The sequence below is a fragment of the Amia ocellicauda genome, chromosome 3 (assembly GCF_036373705.1).
Source record: "Amia ocellicauda isolate fAmiCal2 chromosome 3, fAmiCal2.hap1, whole genome shotgun sequence".
Classification (NCBI taxonomy): Eukaryota; Metazoa; Chordata; class Actinopteri; order Amiiformes; family Amiidae; genus Amia; species Amia ocellicauda.
The window spans coordinates 19,288,191-19,314,850 of NC_089852.1; the positions used below are offsets into that span (position 1 = coordinate 19,288,191).

The 26,660-nt window shown below is 38.7% G+C and overlaps 1 protein-coding gene across 1 annotated transcript in view; it reads right to left on the reverse strand.

The window, feature by feature from the left end:
• cpne9 (copine family member IX) overlaps positions 1 to 26,660 on the reverse strand; it is a 334,194-nt gene that overhangs the window by 300,561 nt on the left and 6,973 nt on the right. The window contains exon 2 of the mRNA XM_066698379.1: positions 1,157 to 1,197. Within this exon, the coding sequence (XP_066554476.1) occupies positions 1,157 to 1,197 (41 nt within the window). The remainder of the gene's footprint in view (positions 1 to 1,156; positions 1,198 to 26,660) is intronic.

Below are 26,660 nucleotides of genomic sequence, written 5' to 3' on the forward strand. Positions count from 1 at the left end.
TTATTTAGTTTAACAGTCGTTATTATAATTATTTACCATTATTTTTTAACATAGTTTTTCCCGCTGGAAGCTTCCGACTCCACAGAAATTTAGCTTCCCAATTATCGATATTGGACCTGTAATTGCTTGGGCTCTAATGGACACCTATCATGCTCGATGGGACGAATGGTCTCCTCTCTTTTGTAAACTTTCTTAAGTTTCTTATTAGTAATAAAGGGATGTCCCTTAAAATAAATGTCTGTAGCTGCTGCTGCTTAATCAATGCACCAATGTACCTTAATAGAATGACCAATAAGTGGTTTAATTAAGTAGACTACATGACCACCTTGCACTGAGAGGACTGAAATTCAGTTTAAGGAAGCAGGTTGCATAAAACGCAAGGTCGTAGGTACAAGTGTAACATCTACAACCTAACCATCCCCAAGTTCACCACCAGAGGTCAGTATTCCCACAGTATCATCTGATCTCCGTCTACATATACCCGATTATTCTATTGTCCCTGCTTAACTGAATCACCATCACACCTGTCTCATATTCTCCTGCTCATCAACTCTAGTATTTATTCCCCTTTGTTCCAACCACCCGATTCGTTTGCCATTCCAGCAACTTTACTGAGCGTTCCAGACCTGTGTTTAGCTTCCTTGTTATTGACCCTTGTCTTTCCTATTTTGACCATTGTCTCTAGGAATACCCACTCTGTCTTTTTCACTTAAATCGAATGACCTCCTGCCTGTTTCCTTGATACCGCCTTTTGCCTGATCTCTACAGTTTCTGTTGCCAGCCCACAACCCTAGGTTTATCTGACCTCTCAGTTTTGAGTAACAATAAGGTTATAAATAGCTTTTCCTCTCTATTGTACCCTGAATTGCTAAATGCAATACTTAAAAAATACATAAAAATATAAAGATTCAAAATAACTTTGTAATAGATTGAGGACAATTCCATGAAATTGTTATGGCTAATATGTATATTTCCAGAAATCTAAGGAGATCTTAATATGAACAGCAAATGACCTGTGCAAACCCATATAATAATGAACTGAAACACATATATACATATGACATTTTAGCAACCATATTAATCAAGTGTACTTTGATACATAAAGCTAGCTTTTTCTAAGACCTATAATCTATTACACAAAACATGCATGACATACCAGGATCAGATTTGGAGAATGTATCCATATCCAGAAGGTTCCTAACAAAAACAGGAAAAGGACATTTAGAAACAGAAAATCGAATTTTAGAGTGCTAACGTTTCCAGCCTGGCGACCCAAAAACCCAGGGAACCCATATGATTTTTAAGCCCCGACAGCCAAGGTTTGACATAGGCGGACAGATTATTATTTTTAAATCAAATCATACTTACATGCACAGTGCAACAGCAACCTCTTAAAGTGTTATTCATTTGTTTAAATTATTAGTTAAATGATCAATACAGGGATGTCTCACTTAACACGGTAGATGTGTTCCTGAAAAAGACCATGAAACCCATTTCTCCATAGGAATACATGTTATAAAAGAAGATACATCCCAATAGAAAGCATGGTATAGTGGTATCTGTGTGTGTGAGAGAGAGAGACATTGGAAAAGCTTAGAGTTAGCTTAGTGTTTTTTTTTTATTATTATTTATATCATACAATTAGGTATAAAGCCCGGGTGCCCTGGGGACCCAGGGTTTGTGAATGTTAAACACTGAATGCCCAGGGATGGAATTTTCACCTGGATTTGGAAACACTAATCAGTACTGACTAAGAGGTCTATTCTGATTTGGTTTACACTCATATAAAGTGGATTTACACAAGAGGTGGAGGGGTTATGCACCCTTTAGTAGCTATGTGCATTCTGACAGGGAGTGCGTAGGGAAGAATATTATGTGCTTTCAGTGGGAAAGACGAAAAAGGGTGTTCCTGCAGGTACATGTCCTTTGCTGAACTACGTCTCCAGGAAAGACGTTAGAGGCATTGTGGGTAGGAGAGCAATTTGGAAGCAAATATACCCACCTAGGCTAAAGATTGTGTTTGACAAATGACCAGTGTAACATCCCTTTCACCTGGATAAAACATTAATAAGCGTCAGTCCCTGCCTAAGGATTTGGAAAGATGCATTGCCAAAAAAATATGCACTAGTCGCAGCAGGGGTGGACCAATGGGCTTCCAAAAGGTCAAATACAGCAGCCCATCACAAGTTTTGTTAACCCACATGTATTATATTAACACCTCCATTTAACACAGTTAAATACATGTAGACAGATAAGTCCAGAAAAGAACCCCCCCAAAAAAATAGAAATTACACAAATTAGTTTATACTTTCTCAACAAATCATGTGTCATGTGGCTAGAAGTACATGTATAAGTACACGTATAAAATAAATAAAATAAAATGTTACACAAGGATAAAATGCCCGTGTAAAGCTGTGTCTATTTCTTTGTTCTGTTATATATAAAGATAAGTATATATTGAACAGCTTTTGGTACTTAGTTTTCAATATTAGAACAGTCTAATTAATGGTCTAATTATCAATGTTTGCATTAAATTATATTCTATACAATTATTATTTTTTCTACATATATTTTTTATTAGTTTTTCACCTTAAAACAGAAAGTAATGTTAAACATATGTAAGTATACATACATGAATAAAGATTAACTCATAAGTGAACACAAAATCAATATAACATTATCTTAAATTTCTATTATAGAATTTATAATATATATTTATTCATATAGTTTTATATAGTTATTTAGCCAATTTACCATTTTCGATTGTAGAAGATTGTACCTCATTCATATACAGTACGTGGGTTTAGCTTAAGCTCCACTGACTCCATTGCTAGAATTCCCTTTACATGGACTCATGGGCAGGACTTTACATCACATTTGTATCTGTCTATATTTCTTAATTGAGGGGAGTTTTCACATGCTAGCTCAAAACCCTATAGAGATTTAGCTGTCTATAGAGAGCTATTGAAGTGATTGGAATCAAAGATGAGTATAACTGTACTGTATTAAGAAAATAAACAGAAGCAGTTGTAATACTTGGTAGAGAAGTTAAATATTGCTACAGCTGTTTTGCTTTGGAAGTTAATTTTCATTTTGGGCTACAAAGTCATTTTTTAAAATTTAATTTAATAGGCAGAGCACACTTTATTGGAGAGTTCTCTGCCTATTTAATCCTATTTACACTCGAATCCACAACAAGTGTGAAGCGTTCACATAAATCATGCACCTTGCCTTATTTACCTCTTCTTTAAAATCAGTCTACTCTTTGAGTGTAATGCATTCCTCAAATAGTGTAGCTGCCTTTCTTGACAGAAAGTTACTTCCCACATCAAAATAGTTCTTCTGAACAATGCTAACAAGCTCATAATCAGAGAGAAGTTTGGCTTTCTTTGAGCACGCATCTTTTAAAGATTTCGGTCACCAGATTTTTACAAACCGTCGAAGGTTTATCATGTGTCAATCACATTGATTTTTGTTCTCGTTTGAATACTGTAGTGTGCCACAGTGGGGAGGAGTGTAGAGAGAGGGCATAAAAGGTGAAGGGAGGCGGAAGAACATGTCAGTGTGAGAGTGTGTTCAGTCACTGAGACTTGTGTGTGCTGCAGTAATAATAAATAAAACAATGATAAGTTGGATCTACTCCTTGGAAACCCCCGCAAGCGTTACAATACTAAACCACACTTCAGATGGCCCACTATCTAAATTAAAACATTTGATTTGTATACTGCCCATTATTTAAATAAAATTGCTGGATATAACTTATTTCAAAACCGTCATAAAAACCCCTCAATTGCCACTGTTGTGTCAGCAGGCATTGGACCAGATTACATTTAAACAATGTAAGTTAAAATTATTATGCATGATTTATAAGGCTTAATGGGTAATTTGCATAAAACTGAAAGCAGTGTACAAACTGGAGATGATGATGATGATGATGATTTTCGGTATAATAATAATAATAATAATATATAATGTTGGCACAAACTGAACTGTAGAAGGGAGTCATTTTATTATAGTTAACCCAAATGCTAATGTTACTGTATTCCAGTGTCTTTAGTATGTACTACTAAACGTAGTAGTTGTAACAATAAAACAATATAATGAACACTGGGGTATATTCATCATGGGGTTCACACCAATTTGCTATTTCTGACACTTTTTCAGTATTGAATAAAATACTCATTAAAGTTAACATACATACGTCACTGCGCATACAGTTTATTATGAGTGCTAAGGTGCTTTTACTGGAAGGTTAACGTGTTTCATGCAAGTAAAATCATTATAAACCCTGTGCTTGTAAAAAATAAAATAAACATAACTGTTCGAAATAAGTTATTTTAAAGTACAAGGGGTTGTTTATGTTGTTAAATGTATTACCTGTAAAAAAATAAAAAGCATGAATTTTCATTCAAATCTATACACTAGTAGCAAATGTGACATTATTGATAAATTATGCAAATTAGCACCAACGAAGCTTCGAACCTTCGAAGGTAAAAACATACCCTTTGGGACAGCCCTACTACTGACTGTTTACATGTTCTACACTGTGTTTTTCTTTAAAGTTTCAAATTATTTTAATTAAAATAACTACATTAGGTATTTTGCTCAACCCACTTGCAAAACTTGTCTGTCCCTCTTTTGAACCCATACCGTAACAGACTGTTCATATTGTTTTTTTATGCTTCTTTTCTCCCACTTGGCCCACTGGTCATGATTTTTTCAGTGGATGTTTTAGCAGTCCAACTTGATATCCAGTCCTTCCTTTCATCTCACTGCATTTGATCAGGGCTCTGCACACGCAGGGGAACATGAACAACCCTGTTCCTTCTACAAAATAAATAATGAGGACAAAGGACAACTGCTGGAGGTTGTCCTTGCAGGATACACCTTTGGTCCTGTAGTCAAGGCCTCGCTCCAGTGATTGCAACAAAAGCAGAACCTCATGCAGTGATGTCAAAGGCCATTTTCCCAGCCAACCACACACTGCTCTGGTGCACCCTAGGAGATTTAAGATGCTGCATATGGCATTCTGCTCCTATGAGAGTGAAATCAGCAGAACCAGACAGGCTATGCATCATCCAGAAAGGAGATGAACTCCTGACCAACACTTGCCTCAGAATCCCCACAGCTACTCTCTTCAATTCACATTAAGAACCATCTCCTTTGGGAGTGTGCTCTCAACCACCATAAAATCACTCAACATGTCATCTTTGCAATCAAATGATGCAATCCCCAAAGAACCCGCACCCCTGACCAAGGAGGGTTTTTACTCCATATGTTTTCTCATACCGAAGGAGGACAGCTCTGCATTGTCTGAGACCTCAAACAACTGAACAAGCACTTAATAGTACTTCACTTCAAAATGCTCACATATTGCCACATCCTCCAATCCATTCAACCAAGAGACTGCTTCTAAACAGTGGATCTCAAGGATGTATAATTTCACATGACTATAATTTTAAATGGGAACTCCAACGAAAATTTCTCAGGTTATTCTATAAATAGAAACATATTCTGTGGAGTGAGCTAATCATGTCCAGCTCATTCTATGTATCAGAAATCATAGGTCGAATAATAGGCTGACATCACACAGGTGCTAACTCTGGAGCTGCTTTGCTGGAAGTCAATGGGGTAAATCAGAAAAGTCACGAAAATAATTTAAATAAAGAACATTTTATGCAGTTTTGATGGCCCCATCACCCTATTTTTCCAAAAGAAATAATAGTGACAATTCTGGGTGGTGAAATAAACTTTTACCTTTGTTAGTGGCTGTTTTCAAATTTTCTTTTGGCTGCAACCTTGTTTCTCTGGAGAACATATGCCTTGGTTCCACTGGCTTAAGCATCCGTGCCATGCCATGCCACGCCGTGCCGGACACGTCCCAGAGCTTTTTTTTAAAAAAAATACAGGCCGTTGTGAAGTCCATCCCCTCTTGGGAGGAGCAGAGCGACTGTGGGTTTGGTTTGTGTTTTTTTTTTTTTTTTTTTTTTTAAACAAAGGCAGAGAACAACACTACGAGCGATACATACTTTTGCGGAAAATACTTGTGTGTATTTTATTCTTTCTGCTTTACATGATTGAAGACATACACGTTTCTGTTAAGAGATATTAGACATGTATAGACAACATTATATTCAGACAAGCACATTCCCATAAATAATACATTTCAGTGTGCAACAATAACTACATTTTTGCTATTTAGTATTATTATCATCATTTGTGATAGTATATATGTATTTTAAATGGCACAATGTGACTCCCTTAACTTATTACTCTTTCTGCAGATTTGTAACTGCAAACAATACTTTTTGCCGTATTATTTATAATTTACTTAGCAGACATCCTTAACCAGGGCAAGTTACAGTTGAAACAAAATACACACGTTTCACGATTAATCATCCAGCTACAATATAGCAGGTTATAATTTAACTAAAATGTGCACGTTTCAGTCATGGCGTGTATGGACTTAAGGACTGGTTTAATAAATGTGTCCATAATGTGTTAGAGTGAAACCCAGATCTGCTGTATTTATTTATTCATTAATTTATCTTGTAAATGGACACGTTATCTAAATCGTGTTCGCCTTCACACTGACTGTCTCTGCGGATTGTCCTGCACACATTCACTCAACACAGCCTGAACACGGCCAGCTGTCATTCAATATTAATACCATCGGCTGCTGATCCGATTATTATCCTTCAGTTTATTTTTGCTAGTCAGGACACTGCACCAGTCCTGTGTTAATACACACGGATATTAACTGTAAGCAGTCATTGTTTTTGTAGGTGGATTTCACTCCATGCTGCTAATAAAACTGCAATTTCTTTGTGATCCCACACGGCACTTGAGATTATATCTTCCGACTTATAATGTATCTGATCTCTTCCCTGTCTGTCTACAAGTCAAGCACACAACTCTGCTTCTCAAAGTGAATCATTTCCTCAGTGGCGGGACGGACGCTTACGGACACGTCTAGCACCAGATAGTTAACCGGCCACAAAACACGGACGCGTCCGGACACTTAGCCAGTGGAAACACCCATTTAAGCGTCCGGGGCTGCCAGTGGAAACAGGGCAATAGCCACCAAGCTTGATGGCTTTGTTTGTTCAAGCAAAAAAGTATTTCAGAATAAAGCACATCCATTGCCTGGAACACTCACAAGGGCCTAGTAGCTTTGTAACTTAGCAGCTGTAAGTCTCATTGAGGTAGCATTGGTCTATAAAGCATATTTTCTTCATTCAAAGAACCATGGTTACAACCCAAGATGCTGTAGTCCAGATTACATTTTTGGTATTCCTGGGTATCAGCACTACAGACTAGTCTGCACCTTAGAAGTTACTTAAGCTCTATTTTGGCAACCAGTATTGTATATTTTGGCAACCGTTTACTTATTTTTCATTCAGGGAATGGTAATCAAGCTAACACCAATTGATGGTTCATGACATTGGCAGCTAGATAGAGAACAAGAATAAGGTTTAAGGTTTCAGACTGATACAGATGTCAAAAGTCAATTTTAACTGTTAAGGCAGCATATACAGAGAAAGTAATAGGAGGATATGAACCTGGAAGAAACACTATGAACAAACTGTAAATGTAAGCGCAAGACTTGATAATCCTACTAACATGAAGGTGGTCTATCCTTCACAAGGAGGTGGTAGGCATTAATTTCTAACTATAATTAAAAAATAAAAACAGACAAAGGATTTCAGGATTTCTACAATGTAAAAAAGGCAAGCACATTCATTTCTCAAAATGCCTTAAGGAGCTTTGCATTCATGTCAGTAAAAGGAGATCCACCAGGGAAAAGATTTATACAGGACAGATTTTTTCTTCCACACTTGCAGGCTGCTGGCAGGGAAAACAATTAAAAGCTTCATCTGGAAGACATCAGACTACAGGTTTTTGTTTGCTGGGCTGCTGAAAAAGCCTGGCATTCACTCCGTAATGTTTTGTTTATGTAATAGTGCTTGACTTATGGTACATGCTAATTAAAAGGAGCTGCACTTCAAAATAGTTTTGCTTGCTTGCTTGCTTTACATTTTTCACAAAAACATGTTTCTAAACTACTTTCACTACTTTCTTCTACCATCATAATATGGTGTAGGCCTATATGTGTATTTTGCTAGTTTTCAATATTAGAATGTTCTAGAATTTAATAATTAGATGAATACCATTGTTCCTTTTTAATAGAACGTTCTTGATTTTATTTTTTCAGGATTGATTGTATTCTATTGCAGATAGATATTCCACATCTCATACATATTCAGCAAACAGGTTTGAGGTATTTAGCTCCATTGACTTTTATGTATTGTATGTAGAAAAAGCTAGAATGCTGTTGCTATGGACATATGGATGGGATTTAGCTGAGGGGAGGTTCCTCAGGCTAACTACAGTATATAAATAGAGCTGCAGTATTTTGTATGCAGTTGTTGCAAGAGTTTTTGCTAAGCAGTTGAAGTGAATGGCATTGGTCAGTAGAACGGTTCTATATGTAGGAATGTGAGGATAACAGTTGCTAGAAAGAGCAATAATATCTGTGCTTGCAAAGAAGCTACATTTTGCTACAGCTTCAAAAAAATAATATTTTGGGCTACCAAGCTAGTTTTATTTTATGGACATGCAAACATTGCGATATCCAATATTATCCGCTGGCGGGGTTGTGAGAGTTGTGCTGGTATGCGGTTTATATTTTCCTCAATATAAAGCTGTGTATATAAAGCTCAATACCCTGCAGCTGTGATAGAAGCTAAACAATGTGTGGTGTGAGACATTGGACAAACCTCAAGTCTTGGGCTACTTCTTTTTATACAGCATATTGAAAAATATATAAAGCTTATAGGGGTAAAGCTTTTTCTGTCAAATACAATAACCGAGATGTGTAATTAGGGCCATTCCATGAGAGAGCGCAGCAAGAATAAAGTGTCATTGTAAGTTTGACTCCTCGTTTGGGTATTTTTTTTCCTATCACAGTCATCTTATTTTTATAATTGTAGGCTATTTTAGGTTTATAAAAGTACACTACCGGTCAAAAGTTTTAGAACACCACAATTTTTCCAGTTTTAACTGAAATTTAAATACAGTTTTTAAATACAGTTTCCTACAACATGAGAAGGCACTTGGAAAGTGGAGGAAACTCTGACAGGAAGAGGTCTGGCAGACCCAAAGCCACAACACAATCAGAAGACAAGTTTCCGAGAGTCAACAGATTGCGTGACAGGCGGCTCACAGGACAACAGCTTCAAGCACAGCTTAGCACTGGTCGAAGTAAGCAAGTCTCAGTTTCAACTGTAAAGAGAAGACTTCAAGCAGCAGGTTTGACAGGTTGAGTGGCAGTAAGAAAGCCATTGCTAAGATGGCAAAATAAGAAAGAGGCTTGCCTGGGCCATGAAGCACCACCAGTGGACTACTGAAGACTGGAAGAAGGTCTTATAGACCGATGAATCAAAACTTGAAATCTTCGGTTCATCACGCAGGGTTTTTGTACGCCGTCGAGTAGGCGAAAGGATGGCTCAGTGAGTGACACCAACTGTCAAACATGGAGGAGGTGATGGTCTGGGGCTCTTTTGCTGGATCCAGAGTCGGTGACTTGCAGAGTGAGTGGTACTCTGAAAAAAAACGGCTATCACAGCATTTTGCAGAGCCATGCAATACCATCTGCTATATGCCTAGTTGGTCAGGGGTTCATCCTACAGCAAGATAATGACCCAAAACATGGGAAGAAGCTGGACAGAAGGGTGAAAGAAAAAGCAACCTACAAATGCAACACATTTGTGGGAACTTCTGCAACAGTGTTGAGAAGAACTTTCTGAACAATATTTGAATTCCATTGTAGAAAGAATACATTGAGACATTAAACTGTGTAACTTTCAATAAAAACTGGAGAAATGGAGGTGTTCTAATGCTTTTGACTGGTAGTGTATTTAGTATTTTTATGATAGGAACTATTTTGGGCTCCGTTTGGATAATATGATCATTTTTTGAAAAGAATAGCGAACTTAAAATTCTTGGCACAGAACTTCCACAAACTCCAAAACTGAAAGCAAACATTTGCTTTTGTTTTAAAGTGACACATCGTTCTTTTAATATTAATTTTATTCTAAAAAGTGAGCAGCACCTCTCCATCGCCTCCCTCCCCATCTCTACCTGGTGCCACGCACTGCGTTTCTGCACCCCCCCACCAGAAGTTAAGTGCAAATGAAACATTATCGTCAATGATGTGTGTATTATCATATATGATAGAAATACAAAAAAAAAAAAAATGCTGCTGGCTGTGTTTACTTTGTTTTCTGTGTGAGTTTAATTAATGTCACTAGTTTTACTTTCAATGGGAAAGGCTTAATTACAATAGATGTGTTATGAGTCCTTACCAATTAGTGTAATTTTACTGTATTTTTAAATTTATTTTCTGTACCCGTTTTAGCTCTTTTGTACAAGGACATGCTTATCTTATTGTATTTTGCACTTATTGTATGTATTGTATTTTGTAAATTGCCCGGGGTGTCTTCTAATAAATAAATAAGTTTAGCATGTAAAAGCAGCTGTTGTGGAGTAAGACATACTACACTATTACCATCAGTAATTGGATAATATAAGCAGGGTAAAATATTTTTACTTTAAAAAAAATATATATTTTATTTATTCAAAATGCATAAAAAAACAAATTGCTTACTTACCTTTATATTAATAAAATTCAGCTATGAACTTATATGATCTGTATTAATTATTAGTTTTATTACACTTTAGTTCAATTTGCAGTTTTATGGCCTCAATAATGCTTTTGAGGACAAATGAACAATGCAACAAAAAAAATGCCGAATTAAATAATCAGCAGGCACTACAAACATCTGAAATCTTATTCTGAAATTGTTTGGTCAATTTAATCAGATTTTGTAATACAGTAATACCAGTAGTTCTCAACTACACTAGTAATTAGATAAACTATACTGTTAATTCATGCATGACTTGGGACTGGGATTTGTCACTCTGTGTTGATAATTCTTATCCTATAATGAGGATACACTTATCTATATATATTATATTCATATATTACCATTTTTATTTTTCTGAGCAAATGCCCTTTTCCAGGCTGACTTACAATATATCACATTTATACGTAGTTACCCATTTATACACCTTTTTTTTTTTTTTACTGGAGCAATCTAGGTACAGTACCTTGCTCAAGGGTACATCAGCAGCGTCCCCACCAGGGATTGAACCCATGACCCTCAGTTCTACCCCACACTGCTGTCCATGTTAACGATTGACCATGGACAAAATTAGGTAAAATATAAAAATATTCATTTTTATTTGTATTTACCTGCCGGGTATTATAAATATTATGAAATATACAATACTGGCATAATAGCAATAACAGGGGATCCACATTTCCTGTTTTTTATCACGTGCATAGGACGAGACTGTGGGGGAAATACTGTAGCTCTATGTTTATAATTATTAGGAAATTGAGCCTAATTAGAATTAGCTCTGATTAAGGTTAACTTTGATCATTTGTGGTCAAGGACAGGTTGTTGTTTTTTGTTTGTTTGTTTTTTGTCTTAACTGCCTTCTTCAGATTGCTCAACATTTTAACTCTGATATTAGCATCACCTTTTTCCAGCGAGCCGAAGCAATTAAAAATATCTGTGTTTTTCACACAAACTTCAAGAAACTTGGAATGACAATGGGGGGGGGGGGGCACTGGGGTGGCCAAGCTTCATAGCGGGGTGGCCATGCCCCCCCCACCATTTAATATGGATGAAAAACAAACCACTTATTAATCACATTAAATATATAAACTCTTTTCCTCTGGGGCAAGACTGCTCAACTCAAAGCAAAGGTGTCAAAATGTGGTTTACAATGCACAAACACAAATACATTATATATATTTTTTTGTTTTGTTTTGTTTGTTTACTGTAATTCCTTTGCTTGGAATTATTTCTGCTTCTGACTTTAGATTATTTGCAAGTCTTTAAAATATTAATCTTATTAACCTTCAAAATTGTAATAGTAAATAAACAGGGATAATTCCAAAAGGTTTTTTGTTTGCTTATTTGTTTGGTTGTTTTTTCCCCCCACCAGAGGCTTGATTTGAAACTCTGAAGACAGATGAAAACTTTCTTGCACAGAAACAGGTTAGTGCTAATTACACCATTATATTCGGCCCTTTTCTGATTCTTATTATAATTTAGGTGCCGTAGCACTTTGGTTTGATTTTTTTTAAGAAAATATACATTTGGTTGTGTTGCTTACAGTAAAAATAATTAGAAATCATCAAACTCAGTTTTTTTTTTTAACTGTAGACCTCAAGTTAAATAAATAATAAATCCATTCCACACACTCAAGTGTCAGGGTTGCAAACACTGAATTAAGAATAAAAAACACATTTCTAATACTAGATATACAAAGAAAGGGTTAGTATAGGGAAAATGGTTGTTTTATAGATGTGGCCATTGGTCAGTCTATTTTAGGGGAAGTCTGCCCTAAATACAAAATTTTGTGAATTGCTAATTCTAGTTATAAAAAGTATAACAGCTATACATTTACTCTCAGTCTCTAATACTAGTTAAAAAGAGATGCACATGATGCTGTTCACTTGTGTGCAACTATTGAACTTATTGATTACAATTGACTGGAGGCTATTGCATTACATATACTTGTACTTACTGTATTTTTGCACTTATGTTGTAAATCGCCCTGGATAAGGGCATCTGCCAAGAAATAAAAATAATAATAATAATATACACAAAGGGCTAGAGCAAATCAAATCATTGATCTAACCATGAATAGCAAATAATCCATGCAAACTGAGGTGTTCTTTAAACATGAACCAAGATTTTAAATATAATGTATAAACATTAAGTTACTGCTTCTAACAGAATAGGCAAGGGTTAACCTAATATTTAATATTTAAGTTACAGTCTGAAATTTAGTGCAAAACGCTATTCAAACAAACATAAGAGATAGAGATCATCTAGTTGAACAAAGCAAAATTACATTTAATTTGGTCAAAAGTATATATATACAGCTCTGGAAAAAATTAAGAGAACACTGCAAAATGATCACTTTCTCTGGTTATACTATTTAGAAGTATGTGCGTTTTATTCTATAAACTACTGACAACATTTCTCCCAAATTCCAAATAAAAATATTGTCATTTAGAGCATTTATTTGCAGAAAATGACAACTGGTCAAAATTACAAAAAAGATGCAGTGTTGTCAGACCTCGAATAATGCAAAGAAAATAATTTCATATTCATTTTTAAACAACACAATACTAATCTTTTAACTTAGGAAGAGTTCAGAAATCAATATTTGGTGGAATAACCCTGATTTTCAATCACAGCTTTCATGCGTCTTGGCATGCTCTACACCAGTCTTTCACATTGATGTTGGGTGACTTTATGCCACTCCTGGCCCAAAAATTCAAGCAGCTAGGCTTTGTTTGATTGCTTGTAATCATCCATCTTCCTCTTGATCACATTCCAGAGGTTTTCAATGGGGTTCAGGTCTGGCGATTGGGCTGGCCATGACAGGGTCCCCCAGATCATCACCAATCCTGCACCAAATTTCACAGGGAGACCTGGAGAGGCTTAGTCTAATCATCAGATGACCAGGTGTTGGGCAAAGCTGAAAACTAGACTCATCAGAGAAGATGACCTTACTCCAGTCCTCTACAGTCCAATCCTTATGGTATTTTGCAAACCTCAGCCTGGCTCTTCTTTGCTTCTCATTGATAAAGGGCTTTTTTCTAGCTTTGAAAGACTTCAGCCCTGCCCCTAGGAGCCTGTTTCGAACTGTCCTCGCCGTGCACTTCACCCCAGCTGCCGTTTACCATTCTTTTTGTAGGTCACTTGACGTCATCCTATGGTTGTTGAGTGACATTCGAATGAGTTGGCGGTCATCCCAGTCAGTGGAGAATCGTTTTCGCCCTCTGCCGGTCTGTAGCTGTTGTCCCCAATTTCTGCTTGTTCTTATGAACCGCCGTCTTTTAAATTTTAAGGATGGAAGCAACCCGACAATCACTGTATCCCTCTGCCAGTAAAGCCAAAACTGAACCCTTCTTTTCCTCACTCAAAACTTTCCTTTTCAACTCTTTTGGCATGCTCAATAGTTATTTTTTGATTCCAATTACTTTTGAGGTACTACTAGCAGTGTTTTTGCCATCCAGTTCATCCTATTGCAAGAGGATAGTGATGACCACTTTTGCTCATTAAATAAGATTTGATTCAGGTGATCACCTAATCAGCACTTAATTCAGTAGAATGAGGTGTGCCTGTGTTGGAATTCAACAGACACTGGAATGGAATGGCTGCCATACATGTAAAGATGTTGATTTAAGAAAAAATTGCAGTGGTCTCAATTTTTTCCAGAGCTGAAAAAAAAATAATAATATCTGCCAAACATCCACCTTTGAACTAATCTTAAAGTAGGTCATAAGGCATCACGTTTGCTGCTGTGGGTCAATAATATATTAGCTTTGCATGGCTCCAAATTGAATGTTCTTTAGGACCTTGGGGAAACCAAGTGGCAGCACCAGTTTGGCTCCTGACCCAAACTGCTGTGTAGTGGAGCCAAAATGGTTGCTACCACCTAAAATAAATGCAATTTGCATTTATTACTGTATTGTCTATCATATAATATGATGCACTTTTGAAACCTCCTAACTAACTCTTATTGCTATACCTTTGTATAATACAAATGGCATGCTTGCTAAGCCACTGATAAGTATGGAGCATTATAAGGGTCAAAATTAAATCTTTAATTCATAAATTAATTTGTCAATTCGTAAATTAATTCATCAATTCATAAATCAATTCATTAATTTATTGCGGCGTTTGCCAAGTGATCTTTCAATTTCATTTGTCAAACTAACTTCTTTTTAATGCTTGTCAATCACCTGAGGGGGCGGGTTTTGGCCTTCTGAAGGCACCAATCGCACGCAGGGGGCGGGTCCGATCGATGGCGCTGTGTTGTGGGCGGGGCTGCTGTGCTGCTGGGGAGGGACGACTAGTGTTGAACATTTTTCCACAGAGTCCGTCTTGACCCGTGATAAGTGCTTTAAAGTCTCCTAAGTGAAGGTCCGAAAAGCATATGTAATAGAGTGCTGTAACCCCATACACACATTGTTTTTCACAATTTATACATTTATTTGAAATGAATTCCAATAATTCAGTCATATGACTACACGTAATTAGGACAGTTGTGTGCGTTAGGAGGGTCTTTACTGTGTACGTGCTGGTGAAGTATATAAGAAACACAGCTACGACCCTGCGGGTGTGGGTTCGACTCCACACAGTGGAGAAGCTAATTACTATGTAGGCATTGGATTTAAATATATATACAGATCTGGAAAAAATTAAGACCACTTCAAATTCAGAAATCAATTTTAAGTGGTCTCTTATTTTTTTCCAGAGCTGTACATTTTTTCTTCCTGCAGTTAAATAGAACGAACAATTATAAGACGATTAATAAGGCTTTTACACATCTTCCCATAATCAGAATTACGTTTCAATAAGAACAACGCTTCAGGCAACGTGAATAATACAAAACAGTGGCGCATTTAGAGGGGTGACACGATGCCATGCCCCCCCCCCCGGGCCATAACAATTTGGGAAAAAAGTTTCTGTGGGTCGGAGCTCTGCCGGGATTGGAAGCGCAACTCCGGCGCTGCTCTGCGCAGCCGCAAAGTTCAGCGCTACTGATTCCGTCACGAGTTACATAATGTGTAACGAGCTCCTATACCAGTCACGACCGCAACAGCGGATAAAACTACTCAAATGTTCGATCCACTATGACAGAAAGACTTTATGGACTCGTTCACCTGTGCATAAATATGGACCTCAAACTAATATATGTTGATGTTATTGATTAATTCGGGCGTCACAACAGGAGATTTGCAGCTGATCGCCAGTGAAGACGCGCATGCCCAGCAGCGCACAGTTACAGCTCCGCCGAAGTAGGTCTGTGATTGACAAGCACCAGAAACCGCGTCTAGTTTGCTGCATAGTGTTGGTGGATGTTCGGCTGAAGTTTTTTTCGCCAGATTTGCCCACAGTGATATGTGGTTGTGAACCAAAGATATATTTGAATCTGCCTAATTTCATGCATGTAATTTTCACAATGTTATGGGGGAGACCCCCGCCATGTGCCCCTCGCGAATTCCTGACTGCGCCACTGGTAGGAAATGTAATATAACGTGCTTTATATCACGAGTTAGAGTGGATCAAATCAAATGTTTGAAATCAATAACAATACATTATCATTATTATTATGCTGTGTTCAAAGTCTTATTAAATTACTTCATATGTTGGTATTGCTTTTTAAAATATTATAATTATATTTCAAAAAATCATTACATAAGTAATAATACCTCCACTGTGTGGAGTCGAACCCACACCCGCAGGGTCGTAGCTGTGTTTCTTATATACTTCACCAGCACGTACACAGTAAAGACCCTCCTAACGCACACAACTGTCCTAATTACGTGTAGTCATATGACTGAATTATTGGAATTCATTTCAAATAAATGTATAAATTGTGAAAAACAATGTGTGTATGGGGTTACAGCACTCTATTACATATGCTTTTCGGACCTTCACTTAGGAGACTTTAAAGCACTTATCACGGGTCAAGACGGACTCTGTGGAAAAATGTTCAACACTAGTCGTCCCTCCCCAGCAGCACAGCAGCCCCGCCCACAACCACAGCGCCATCGATCGGACCCGCCCCCTGCGTGCGATTGGTGCCTTCAGAAGGCCAAAACCCGCCCCCTCAGGTGATTGACAAGCATTAAAAAGAAGTTAGTTTGCCAAATGAAATTGAAAGATCATTTGCCAAATGAAACTGAAAGATCACTCGGCAAACAGCACAATAAATTAATGAATGATTTATGAATTGATTAATTAATTTACTAATTAAATTTACGAATGGACTATTTATGAATTAATTTACCAATTGACGAATTAATGTCTGAATTAAAGATTTAATTTTGACCCTTATAATGCTCCATAGATAACTGCGGTTTGCTATTATTATTATTATTACTACTACTATTATTAGATTAATAGAACTGTTCTGCGTTCATCTATGACAAAAACAACCTTATTTAAATGATAAATCAATTTTCCCTAGATAATCAGGCTTAGTGGGAGATGGCAGTTTTTAACAGATGTCTGCAGTTTTAAACAGATGCACATTTTTAAGCTTTTGCATTTGTTTTGCCTTACATAGCATATACATTTAATCCTTACAATAGGCCTACATGTATTCCCTATTCTGCTTCCTAAAATGAATCAATAATACGTTCGTGAAATATATATACTTGGTCAACAACTAATGGAAAAGCAAATGGATAGAAACAATATGTATTGTAACACAATGGTGTTGGGCTGCTTTAATCAGCAAAAATGGTGATTAATTATGTACAGTGTAGGGGAAAAGGTACAGGACAGGTGCTCCCCAGTGCTGATTCACCCTCCCAGGGTTTCTGATGTAGTGTTGGTTTTTCAGCCATTTGGTGCTTCAGTTCAGACACAAATATGTTATCCTCCAGAACAATTAAATACTTTCAGACCCTTTGCAGTGCTCTGATAGAGACTGTGTGTTCATGCTGAGAAGAGAGGCACTGACAGGTGCTGAGCATTAATGGACATGTACAATGTCTGAGGAGATCAAGAGCACCTTGTTGAAGTGACTGGAGAGTGATCACACTGCACATGCGCATGACATGCAGGGGACAGAGATTTCCACAGGGTATAAATTCATTTCCCTTCTAAAGTGTTCCAGTCCCTGCTGATGAAAACCATGCACATAACATGATGCTGCCATCACAATGCTTCACAGTAGTGGTGGTGTTCTTTGAGTGAAGAGCTAACCAGAGGAGCTTTTTCAGATCTGCAGGGACACATAGACCTGGGGACACAAACAGAAATTGGGCTTCAAGGCATTCAAGACAGAAAACGAGACAATTCTTCACACAGAGAGTTGTTACAATCTGGAATAAACTACCCAACGATGTGGTTGAAGCTGAACATTTGGGAACATTAAAAAATAGACTAGATGTGATCCTTGGACACCAAACGAGCATGATGGGTCAAATGGCTTCCTCTTGTTTGTAAACTCTCTTATGTTCTTATGAATTAAAAAAAGTTCAATTTTAGTTTTGTCAGACCACAAATCTTTTTGCCAAATGGCTACAGAGTTTCTGGAGTGTTTTTTTTTATACATTTCAAATGGGATTCAATGTGGATTCTTGGCCAAAAAAAGACTGTAGCTCTTACAAAAAGTTGTCATTGGCCACTTGGTAGCCTCTCTAATCAATTTCCTTTATGCTTAGTCATCCAGGAGGGATGTTGGTCTTGGTGGTGCCATACACCTTTTTCTTCTTAATAATTGTCTTGACCATGCTCAAAGAGATATTCAAGACCTTCAATATGTTTTATACCCATCCCCTTATCTGTACCTGTCAACAACTTTGTTTTCTTAGCTTTGGAATTGATCTTAAAATGATGGGAATAACTACAGTTTTACACAGGTGTAGGTCACTTAACTTGTGTGTGAATTTGAAGCCGATTGTTTACAGCAGGTCTAATTTAGGATTGCTATTACAAGGGGGGTGGACACTTATCCAACCAAGCTATTTCAGTTTTTATTTCAAATTTTCTACAAATTTCTATAATATTTTTATCACTTGGAAGTTATGGGGTAGGATAAATGAAAAAAATAAAAAAAGTTTAATACATTTTAATTTCAGGATATAAGGCAAAAGGTGAACATTTTGAAAAGGAGTGTAGACTTTCTATAGGCACTGTATATGCATTTGTAAATGGTCTCAGCATCAAATAATTGAAATGCGTGGTTCCATATTACGTATTCATGTTACTTTATATGTTAGTTTCAATCACTAATTTGTATTAAAAAATACATCGATATTTCAAATCAGAGAGTCTAGCTAAATGAATTACACTTTTCAGAAACTATCCTTGCTACATCACATCACATCAGTTCCTTCCCCCACAGTCCACCAAGTACAATCTAATTACAAACACCTTTACCATGCATCAGTGCTGCTCCTTTCCTTAACCCAGTCAACTAAAAGGAAAATGTGAAATTGAATTTTTGCCAATCATCTCAAGTGTTCATGGTCATTGGAAACCCTAGCTGTTGGCTTTTTTTCAATCTTCTGTCCTAATCATCTTAGCTGGGAAGATTTATTTTTCAACACCAGCCTGCCAGTCACAGGCATTTATATAAAAGACATGTCTAATTCCTCATTCTGTCATAGATATCTGTCAATATAAATAAAAGATTCACAGATGTGATTATTCTAGTAATGGATTGCACAGAATCTCCTCTTTGGCTGTTCTGATATTGAATGAATGTATCATTCAGAGTCAGTGTATTTTACGATAAGCAGGTGGTCAAATATAGGGGACTACCTAGAAATCTCACTGAAATACAACAAAGGAAGGAAACAAATTATTTGGATTCAAATTAAAAACCATCACTGAATGTTTTTGCTTTTTGCTTGAATTGAAAAGATCCCACTTCTAAGCAATTAAAGCCTCCACATTTTCATGCCTTAAAAAGGTTTACCAAATAACTCAGAAGGGGGTTAAATAATCTTAGAGACCCAGTGAGAACCTTTATAAGAATTTTGAGACTAGATGTAAAAATAAGGCATGAGTGATTATTGTTCTGGTAAGGGTCTATAATTTTGAAGATTATTTTTGTACCAGTGGTAACCACATTACTTTAGAAGTCCTGCAAAAACTTCTATTAAAACTTATACTACTACTATAAGGTGTGACTGTCACGGCACAGCTGCTGCTGACGCTTAGGTGCTCATGTGCCGCAGCTGTGTTGTCCGCTCCCTCGCAAACAGACTGCGAACTCACGGCTGCGGGCAATGAGCACCGAGGCGATTGTGACAGCGGCAGCTGTGCCCTGTCTATTTAATCTTGCTCCCTCTCTAGGGGAGGGAGCTAACCGATGAGAAGGAGGACTGACACGCCTAACCCTGACTGTCTGGAGCATCCCATTTTGTGTGGATGTTTTTGTTTTGCTTGTTTTACCCCCTTGTGTTTTGTTCCCTGTTGACCCACTGTGAACCCCAATAAAGCCTGGACACCACCGGAACCCGAGACTCTCTCCCTTCTTGTGTCCGGCTTCTACATTTGCTGGCTGATGTGGGGAAGCTGCGCGGCATATCCACTCTGAACTCCCTACCCGGTGCGTAAAATAACAGCGATGGAGCCGTCAGAGGTGGAGCAGTTGCTGGCCCCAGTAGTGAGGGCACCGGCAGGCGAGGCACTAAAGTCGCTATACGGTGTATTCACGGGGACATACACTGGTACCTCACGGCCCAGGTGACTATGATGATTGGTGGGGAAACTTATAAGATGAACGTGGGTCTTGCCCCTCGTTTGCCATTCCCAGCAGTCCTAGGATGGGATTGGTCTGAATTTCTGTCCAATATTAAAGATCCTAGGCTCTCGTTGTCCAATTTGGCTGGGGCACAATTGAGACATGGCTCTGGGGGCCGATCACCCTTAGTGGCTGCCGGCAATGAGCAGGGCGGGGACAGCCAGTCGTGTAGCAGCCAACAGTACTCTGTTGGACCTGGGGGAAGGAACAAGTTCTGGGACTCGCCAGCTCTCTCCTTCCTCCTCCAGGAGGGCCGATAACTTTGGCGCAGCCCCGGATCCCATTTTCTCCCAGGTTTCCGATTTCGCTCTGGACCAGTCCCGGGACGATGCCCTGGGTCGCTTATATGACCAGGTCGCAGTTGTTGACGGTCGTATAGTGAATACACAGAAGGCGCGCTCGTATTCCATATCGAAAAAGACTTCTTATATAGAATAACTAAAAATCGTGGGGTGGACCCGGTCACGAAACAGTTGCTGGTACCACGTTTACACAGGTGCTTTGCGTTTCTCTCTGCACACAAAGTACCTATGGCGGGTCACCTGGGTTGTGACAAGACCTTAAGCCGCATAATGGACTGATTCTTCTGGCCAGGCATCAAAAAGGAAGTAGAAAGGTGGTGCGCTGCCTGTCCAGAGTGCCAAAAGACCAATGCCAGTGCGGTACCACGGGCTCCACTGGTACCGCTACCTCTCATGGAAGTACCATTTGAGCGCATTGGGATGGACTTGATCGGCCCATTAGAGAAAAGCTCCATGGGATATCGATTTGTGCTGGTCATAAAAGATTATGCCTCTTGGTACCCGGAGGCAATTACTCTACAGATAATGTCAGTGACTAGGATCGCAGAGGAGCTGTTTAAGGTCTTCACTAGGGTGGGGATCCCAAAGGAAATCCTGACAGATCAGGGCACTCCCTTCATGTCACGAGTGATGCGTGACATCTGTAGGCTGCTGGGGATAAAGTCCATAAGGACCTCAATCTATCATCCCCAGACCGACAGCCTAGTGGAGCACTTTAATAAAACACTCAAAAATATGATCTGTAAGTTTGTGAGCACAGACGTTCAGGACTGGGACAAGTCATTGCCGTCTCTGCTGTTCGCTGTACGCGAGGTTCCCCCGGCGTCCACCGGCTTCTCTCCCTTCTAACTCCTATACGGGAGGTGGCCGAGGGGAATCCTCAACTTAATAAAGGAGGACTGGGAGGATACTGCCACCTCCCGGACCTCTATGGTACAGCATGTCCTGGACCTGAGAGATCTACTATCAGCACTGGGGAAAATTGCACAGTCGATTCTCTTACAGGCCCAGGAGCAACAACAGCGTTTGTACAACAGGGGAGCCCGGTTGCGACCGTTCACTCTGGGGGACAAGGTGTTACTCCCAACTTCAACATCTAAGCTGCTGGCTAAGTGGCAGGGACCCTTTGTGGTCACATGCTGCTTAGGGGATGTCGATTATGAGGTGTGTCGCCTGGACCATCAGAGAGAAAAGCAGATATACCATCTTAACATGCTGAAGAAGTGGCAAGAGGAGGAAGCATTATGTGCTCCTAGTTCCTCCCAAAATAAAGAGTCTGAACCCGCTGTTTTTGAGGTTCGCATTGATCCCAATTTAACAAACACCCAGAAACAGCAGGTTCGCTCTTTATTAAGCCACTTCCAGCATGTCTTCTCACTGACCCAGACTCACACCTCTCGTTGAACACCATATTCACACGGCACCGGACACCTGCGTGCGTGTGCAATCCTGTCGCACCCCCTATTACTAAAAGCAGGCTGTCAACGCATAAGTGCAGAAGATGTTGGAGCTGGTAGTCATTGAGAAGTCACAGTTGGAGTGGTGTAGCCCTATAGTCTTAGTGCAAAAGCCTGATGGCAGCACTAGATTCTGCGTTGATTATAGGGAGCTCAACGCGGTGTCTAGGTTTGATGCCTATCCGATGCCCCGTGTGGACAAGTTGCTGGACCGGCTGGGCGCTGCTCACTTTTTTACGACACTGGACTTAACCAAGGGATACTGGCAGATCCCCCTCAGTCCAGCGTCCCGAGAGAAAACCGCTTTCTCCACTCCTCGGGGTTTGTACCAGTTCTGCACTATGCCTTTTGGGCTGCACGGAGCTCTGGCCACTTTCCAAAGGCTGATGGACCCACCAACGATATGCCTCTGCGTACTTGGACAATGTGGTGATTTTCAGTAAGGACTGGAATAGCCACCTCGTCCACGTTGCAGCTGTGCCCCGGTCCCTTCAGCAGGTGGGGCTCACGGCAAACCCAGGCAAGTGTGCAGCTGGGAGGAGGTACGGCCAGTCGTTGACAAAGTAATTGCTATCACTTCCTGTCCACCTCCTAAGACCAAAAAGGAAGTTCACCAATTTTTGGGGTTTGCTGGATATTATCGCAATTTTTTTACCGGACTTTGCCACCCTGGCTTATCCCAGGTGGCTTTCCAGGCGATTAAGGACGGCCTCTGCCAACACCCTGTGTTAAAATGTCTTGACTTTTCTCTCCCTTTTATTTTACAGACTGACGCCTCGGAAGTTGGAGTGGGCGCTGTCCTTTCCCAGAGTTTTGGAGGTCAGGAACACCCAATTGTATATCTCAGTAAAAAACAAAGGTCCCAGGAGCGTAAGTATGGCACGATCGAGAAGGAGCATCTCGCCATCAAGTGGGCTGTCAAGACACTCCGCTACTACCTCCTGGGGCGTCCCTTCACCCTGGAAACGGACCATGCCCCCTTCAGTGGCTGCACCGCACAAAGGACTCCAACCACCGCATCACACGGTGGTATCTCGCCCTAATTAGGTGCTCATGTGCCGCAGCTGTGTTGTCCGCTCCCTCGCAAACAGGCTGCGAACTCACGGCTGCGGGCAGTGAGTATTTAATCTCGCTCCCTCTCTAGAGGAGGACTGACACTCCTAACCCTGACTGCCTGGAGTACCCTGTTTTGTGTGGATGTTTTTGTTTTGCTTGTTTTACCCCCTTGTGTTTTGTTCCCTGTTGACCAACTGTGAACCCCAATAAAGCCCGGACACCACCGGAACCCGAGACTCTCTCCCTTCTTGTGTCCGGCTTCTACATAAGGCTATAAGGCTATAGGCCTATATCTGGGCAATATGCCAAAGATGTCACACACCTGTGTACTTAATCACAATTCAGGTTTACATATCACTCCCAAATGTTTTATAACAAGTATACCATAAAAAAAAAATCTATTTCCAGGTTATATAGTTTTGAGGAAAAATGGTACTGTATTTTTTTTTAAGTGGTCTAAAACACATAATCTCGTTAACATAAATTGCAAAACAATTATAACCTTTGTTTGGTTTTAATGCCTTTTCAATGCACAGACATCAAACACTTAAAAAAAGTACACAGAATTAAAAATCAAAAACACTGGGATGCAGTCTTAAAACTGTAAAATAAACAATATAGCCTAGTTCATTAGTATTCTGTCACTGAAATGCAAACTGGATAAGTAAAATAATCAAGAAATGTAATTCAATTGGTAAAATTCCTTAAATAAATAAAATAATTTAAAATGGAAGGAAGGAACATTTCTTCCCCTTCCACTTTATCTCCATAGCCGAGGATATAGGTTTTAAAACAGTATCATGATTACAACTAAATGTTGTCTTCTAGTACTTCATACATTCAGTCAGGGGGTGAATTCTGACTTATGTAAAGTGTGGCATCATGTGGGGGAAGACCAGTGCTGATCATTCAATGAGGGTCCTAAGAAAGCAGACGCACAAGGCAGGGAAATATGGTCCCTAGAAGGTGAATTCATTATTTACTGTAGTCAGTGGAGAAACAGACAAAAACAATCTAAACTCTTTCTCAGCTCCCTTTATATCAACAAAACAGTGCTACACTAACACACACACAGCAGACAGTCCAAAGAGCAATCCAATTCAAGTCTCGGTCCATAAGCAAACAGTCCAATATCAATATTTTCTTTTCCCTTCTGTCTCTCACTCTCTCCACGAAATGATGCATCCCCCAGGGCTTCCGGGGAAGGTAGTAGATTTTAGAGTAGCCATTTTCTACTCCTCCTAGTGCAGTGAGGGCAGGTTGGAGCCCCAGCTCGGATTTGAACCGCCCCATCTCAGACACACCTCTGAGTGCTACCCCACTCACAGCTCCACCCAGTAGGGCGACAAATCCACTACATCAAAAGACCAGTCTCCTAACACAGATTTAAACTATACTAAATTTAGAGGGATTGCATCACTGTAAAGAGCTCATGTATGCAATTAAAAAAAATTATGCAGTAACATCAAACATTTACTTAAATGCATTCTGGTAGGGTGCACTAGATGCCTGGTATATGTATTTTATTAATTCAGTGTAGTTTTATCAAAGTTTAAGGGCTCATACATACAAAGAATGAAAAATGCAGTGTTATAAATTTTGCAAAATGTATTTGTTAATTTGTTAATTCCTGTAACAATGTTAAACTTAAAGTAGTGTTACTTAATAAACTTTACTTAAATCTTGGAAAATACCTCAGCTGAAATACCAAAGGTGAAACATGTATTATTGTACTAATAAAAGAAGGCATAGGGTATACCAACTGATAAAGCAGCTGCTTTGAATTGGTTTCTGTCTGTGCAGAAAAATTAATTAAACCAGGGATTATTGTTCCCTATGGGATTGTTTTTGTTCATCACTGTGTTCCACATTGTTTGATTATTGTCAATGACAAACATCTACAAAAAATAAGCCAACACATTTTTTTGATTTAACCTCAAACATCCTTATGTTCTTGTAGATCTAAATGATATTTACTTCTAATCTGGCATTACTTTCAATTTTAACAACCCATTTCCACAGTTGCTATTCAATCAACATTTGTTATCTGTTCGTAGGACACCTTTTCTGTTTCAGGCTATGTTCGATGCAGTACTTTTTCTCCCCAGTTTTTAAAAGCTATGCTTCTACCACAGTACTTGGCATAACCGTTATGATGTCCATACTAGTTGGTTAGGGGACCATTTGACCCAATTCTGTCAAAGTTGCAGTTCTTTTAAAAGTCAGCTCTTGGGACCCAAGAATCAAAAGATCAGGTCATAGGTTTCTGTAAATAAATGTGATCTTCCAGTTAAGGGAGCTTTTTCCATAAGAAACCAGCTTTTAGTTTTACAAACTATCAATAATAATAACGCTCACCACCTCCAAGAAAATGCAATATTAAACCGAACCAAACTGACTTGATCTATGTGTAATCATAAAGATTAAATACTAAGGTTCTGAAAAAACACAGCATTGTACATCACAACTACTACAGTTAAACCAGCCTGTCTGCTTATTCTTTAAATCTCCAGACACATAAAATCCAATTGATGTAATAAACAAATATTTATATTATTGTTTTAAAAGAGAAACAGACTAGAAGACAAACACTAAAAATCCACTCTTAAAGTATTCAAGCATTAATCATCCTGAGTATTATATAACCCTTGAAAATATTATACTACATACACTCCACAGATATTGCCACAATAAAATAACAGGTGTTATTTTACTGTGGCAATATGTGTGGAGTGTATGTAGTATCATATTTTCAAGGGTTAGATTCTCAAGTAAATACTTTAAGTAGATTTTGATATATGCCATAGTTATTAGGCCAACCTCTCTCACCCCACGCTCACTTGCTACCATCACACCTACAGCAGAAAGACGGTGGGGGGGGGATTCTAATGAACTGAAGGGATATACACTCATGGATAAAATCTTCCAAGTGCCAATCACTTTGCTGTTGCCCTTAATAAAAATGCTAAAAAAGCAGAAGGCATACAGGGGACATGGATGAATTTAAGGTATATTTAACTTCCATTCATGAAGACAAATAACTTACATTTTTAAGAACCTAAGTAATAAATTAGGAACTTGAGTAACTTTAAAATAAAAAAATACTCAAATTCTTCCCTTATATGTAAATCAATAATGATCCAAGAGTCAGGTACATATCATTAAAGTATACCTAAAATAACAAAAAGTGCCCTTTAAAGAGAACATGTACACAAAATCTTTATTAGCCATCTTTAATGGGTTCCAGTCTTTTTCAAGCTTGAACATAAATGATGGATTACATATAAAAATAAATCAGTTACTGGGGATTTTTCAGGCTATGCAAATGCTGCTGTTAATGATTCCCTTCAAGGCATCAATTCAACCTTGTCTCAGAATGTATCAGCCTTACATCCGTTTCAATTGACCTCAATCAATGAGT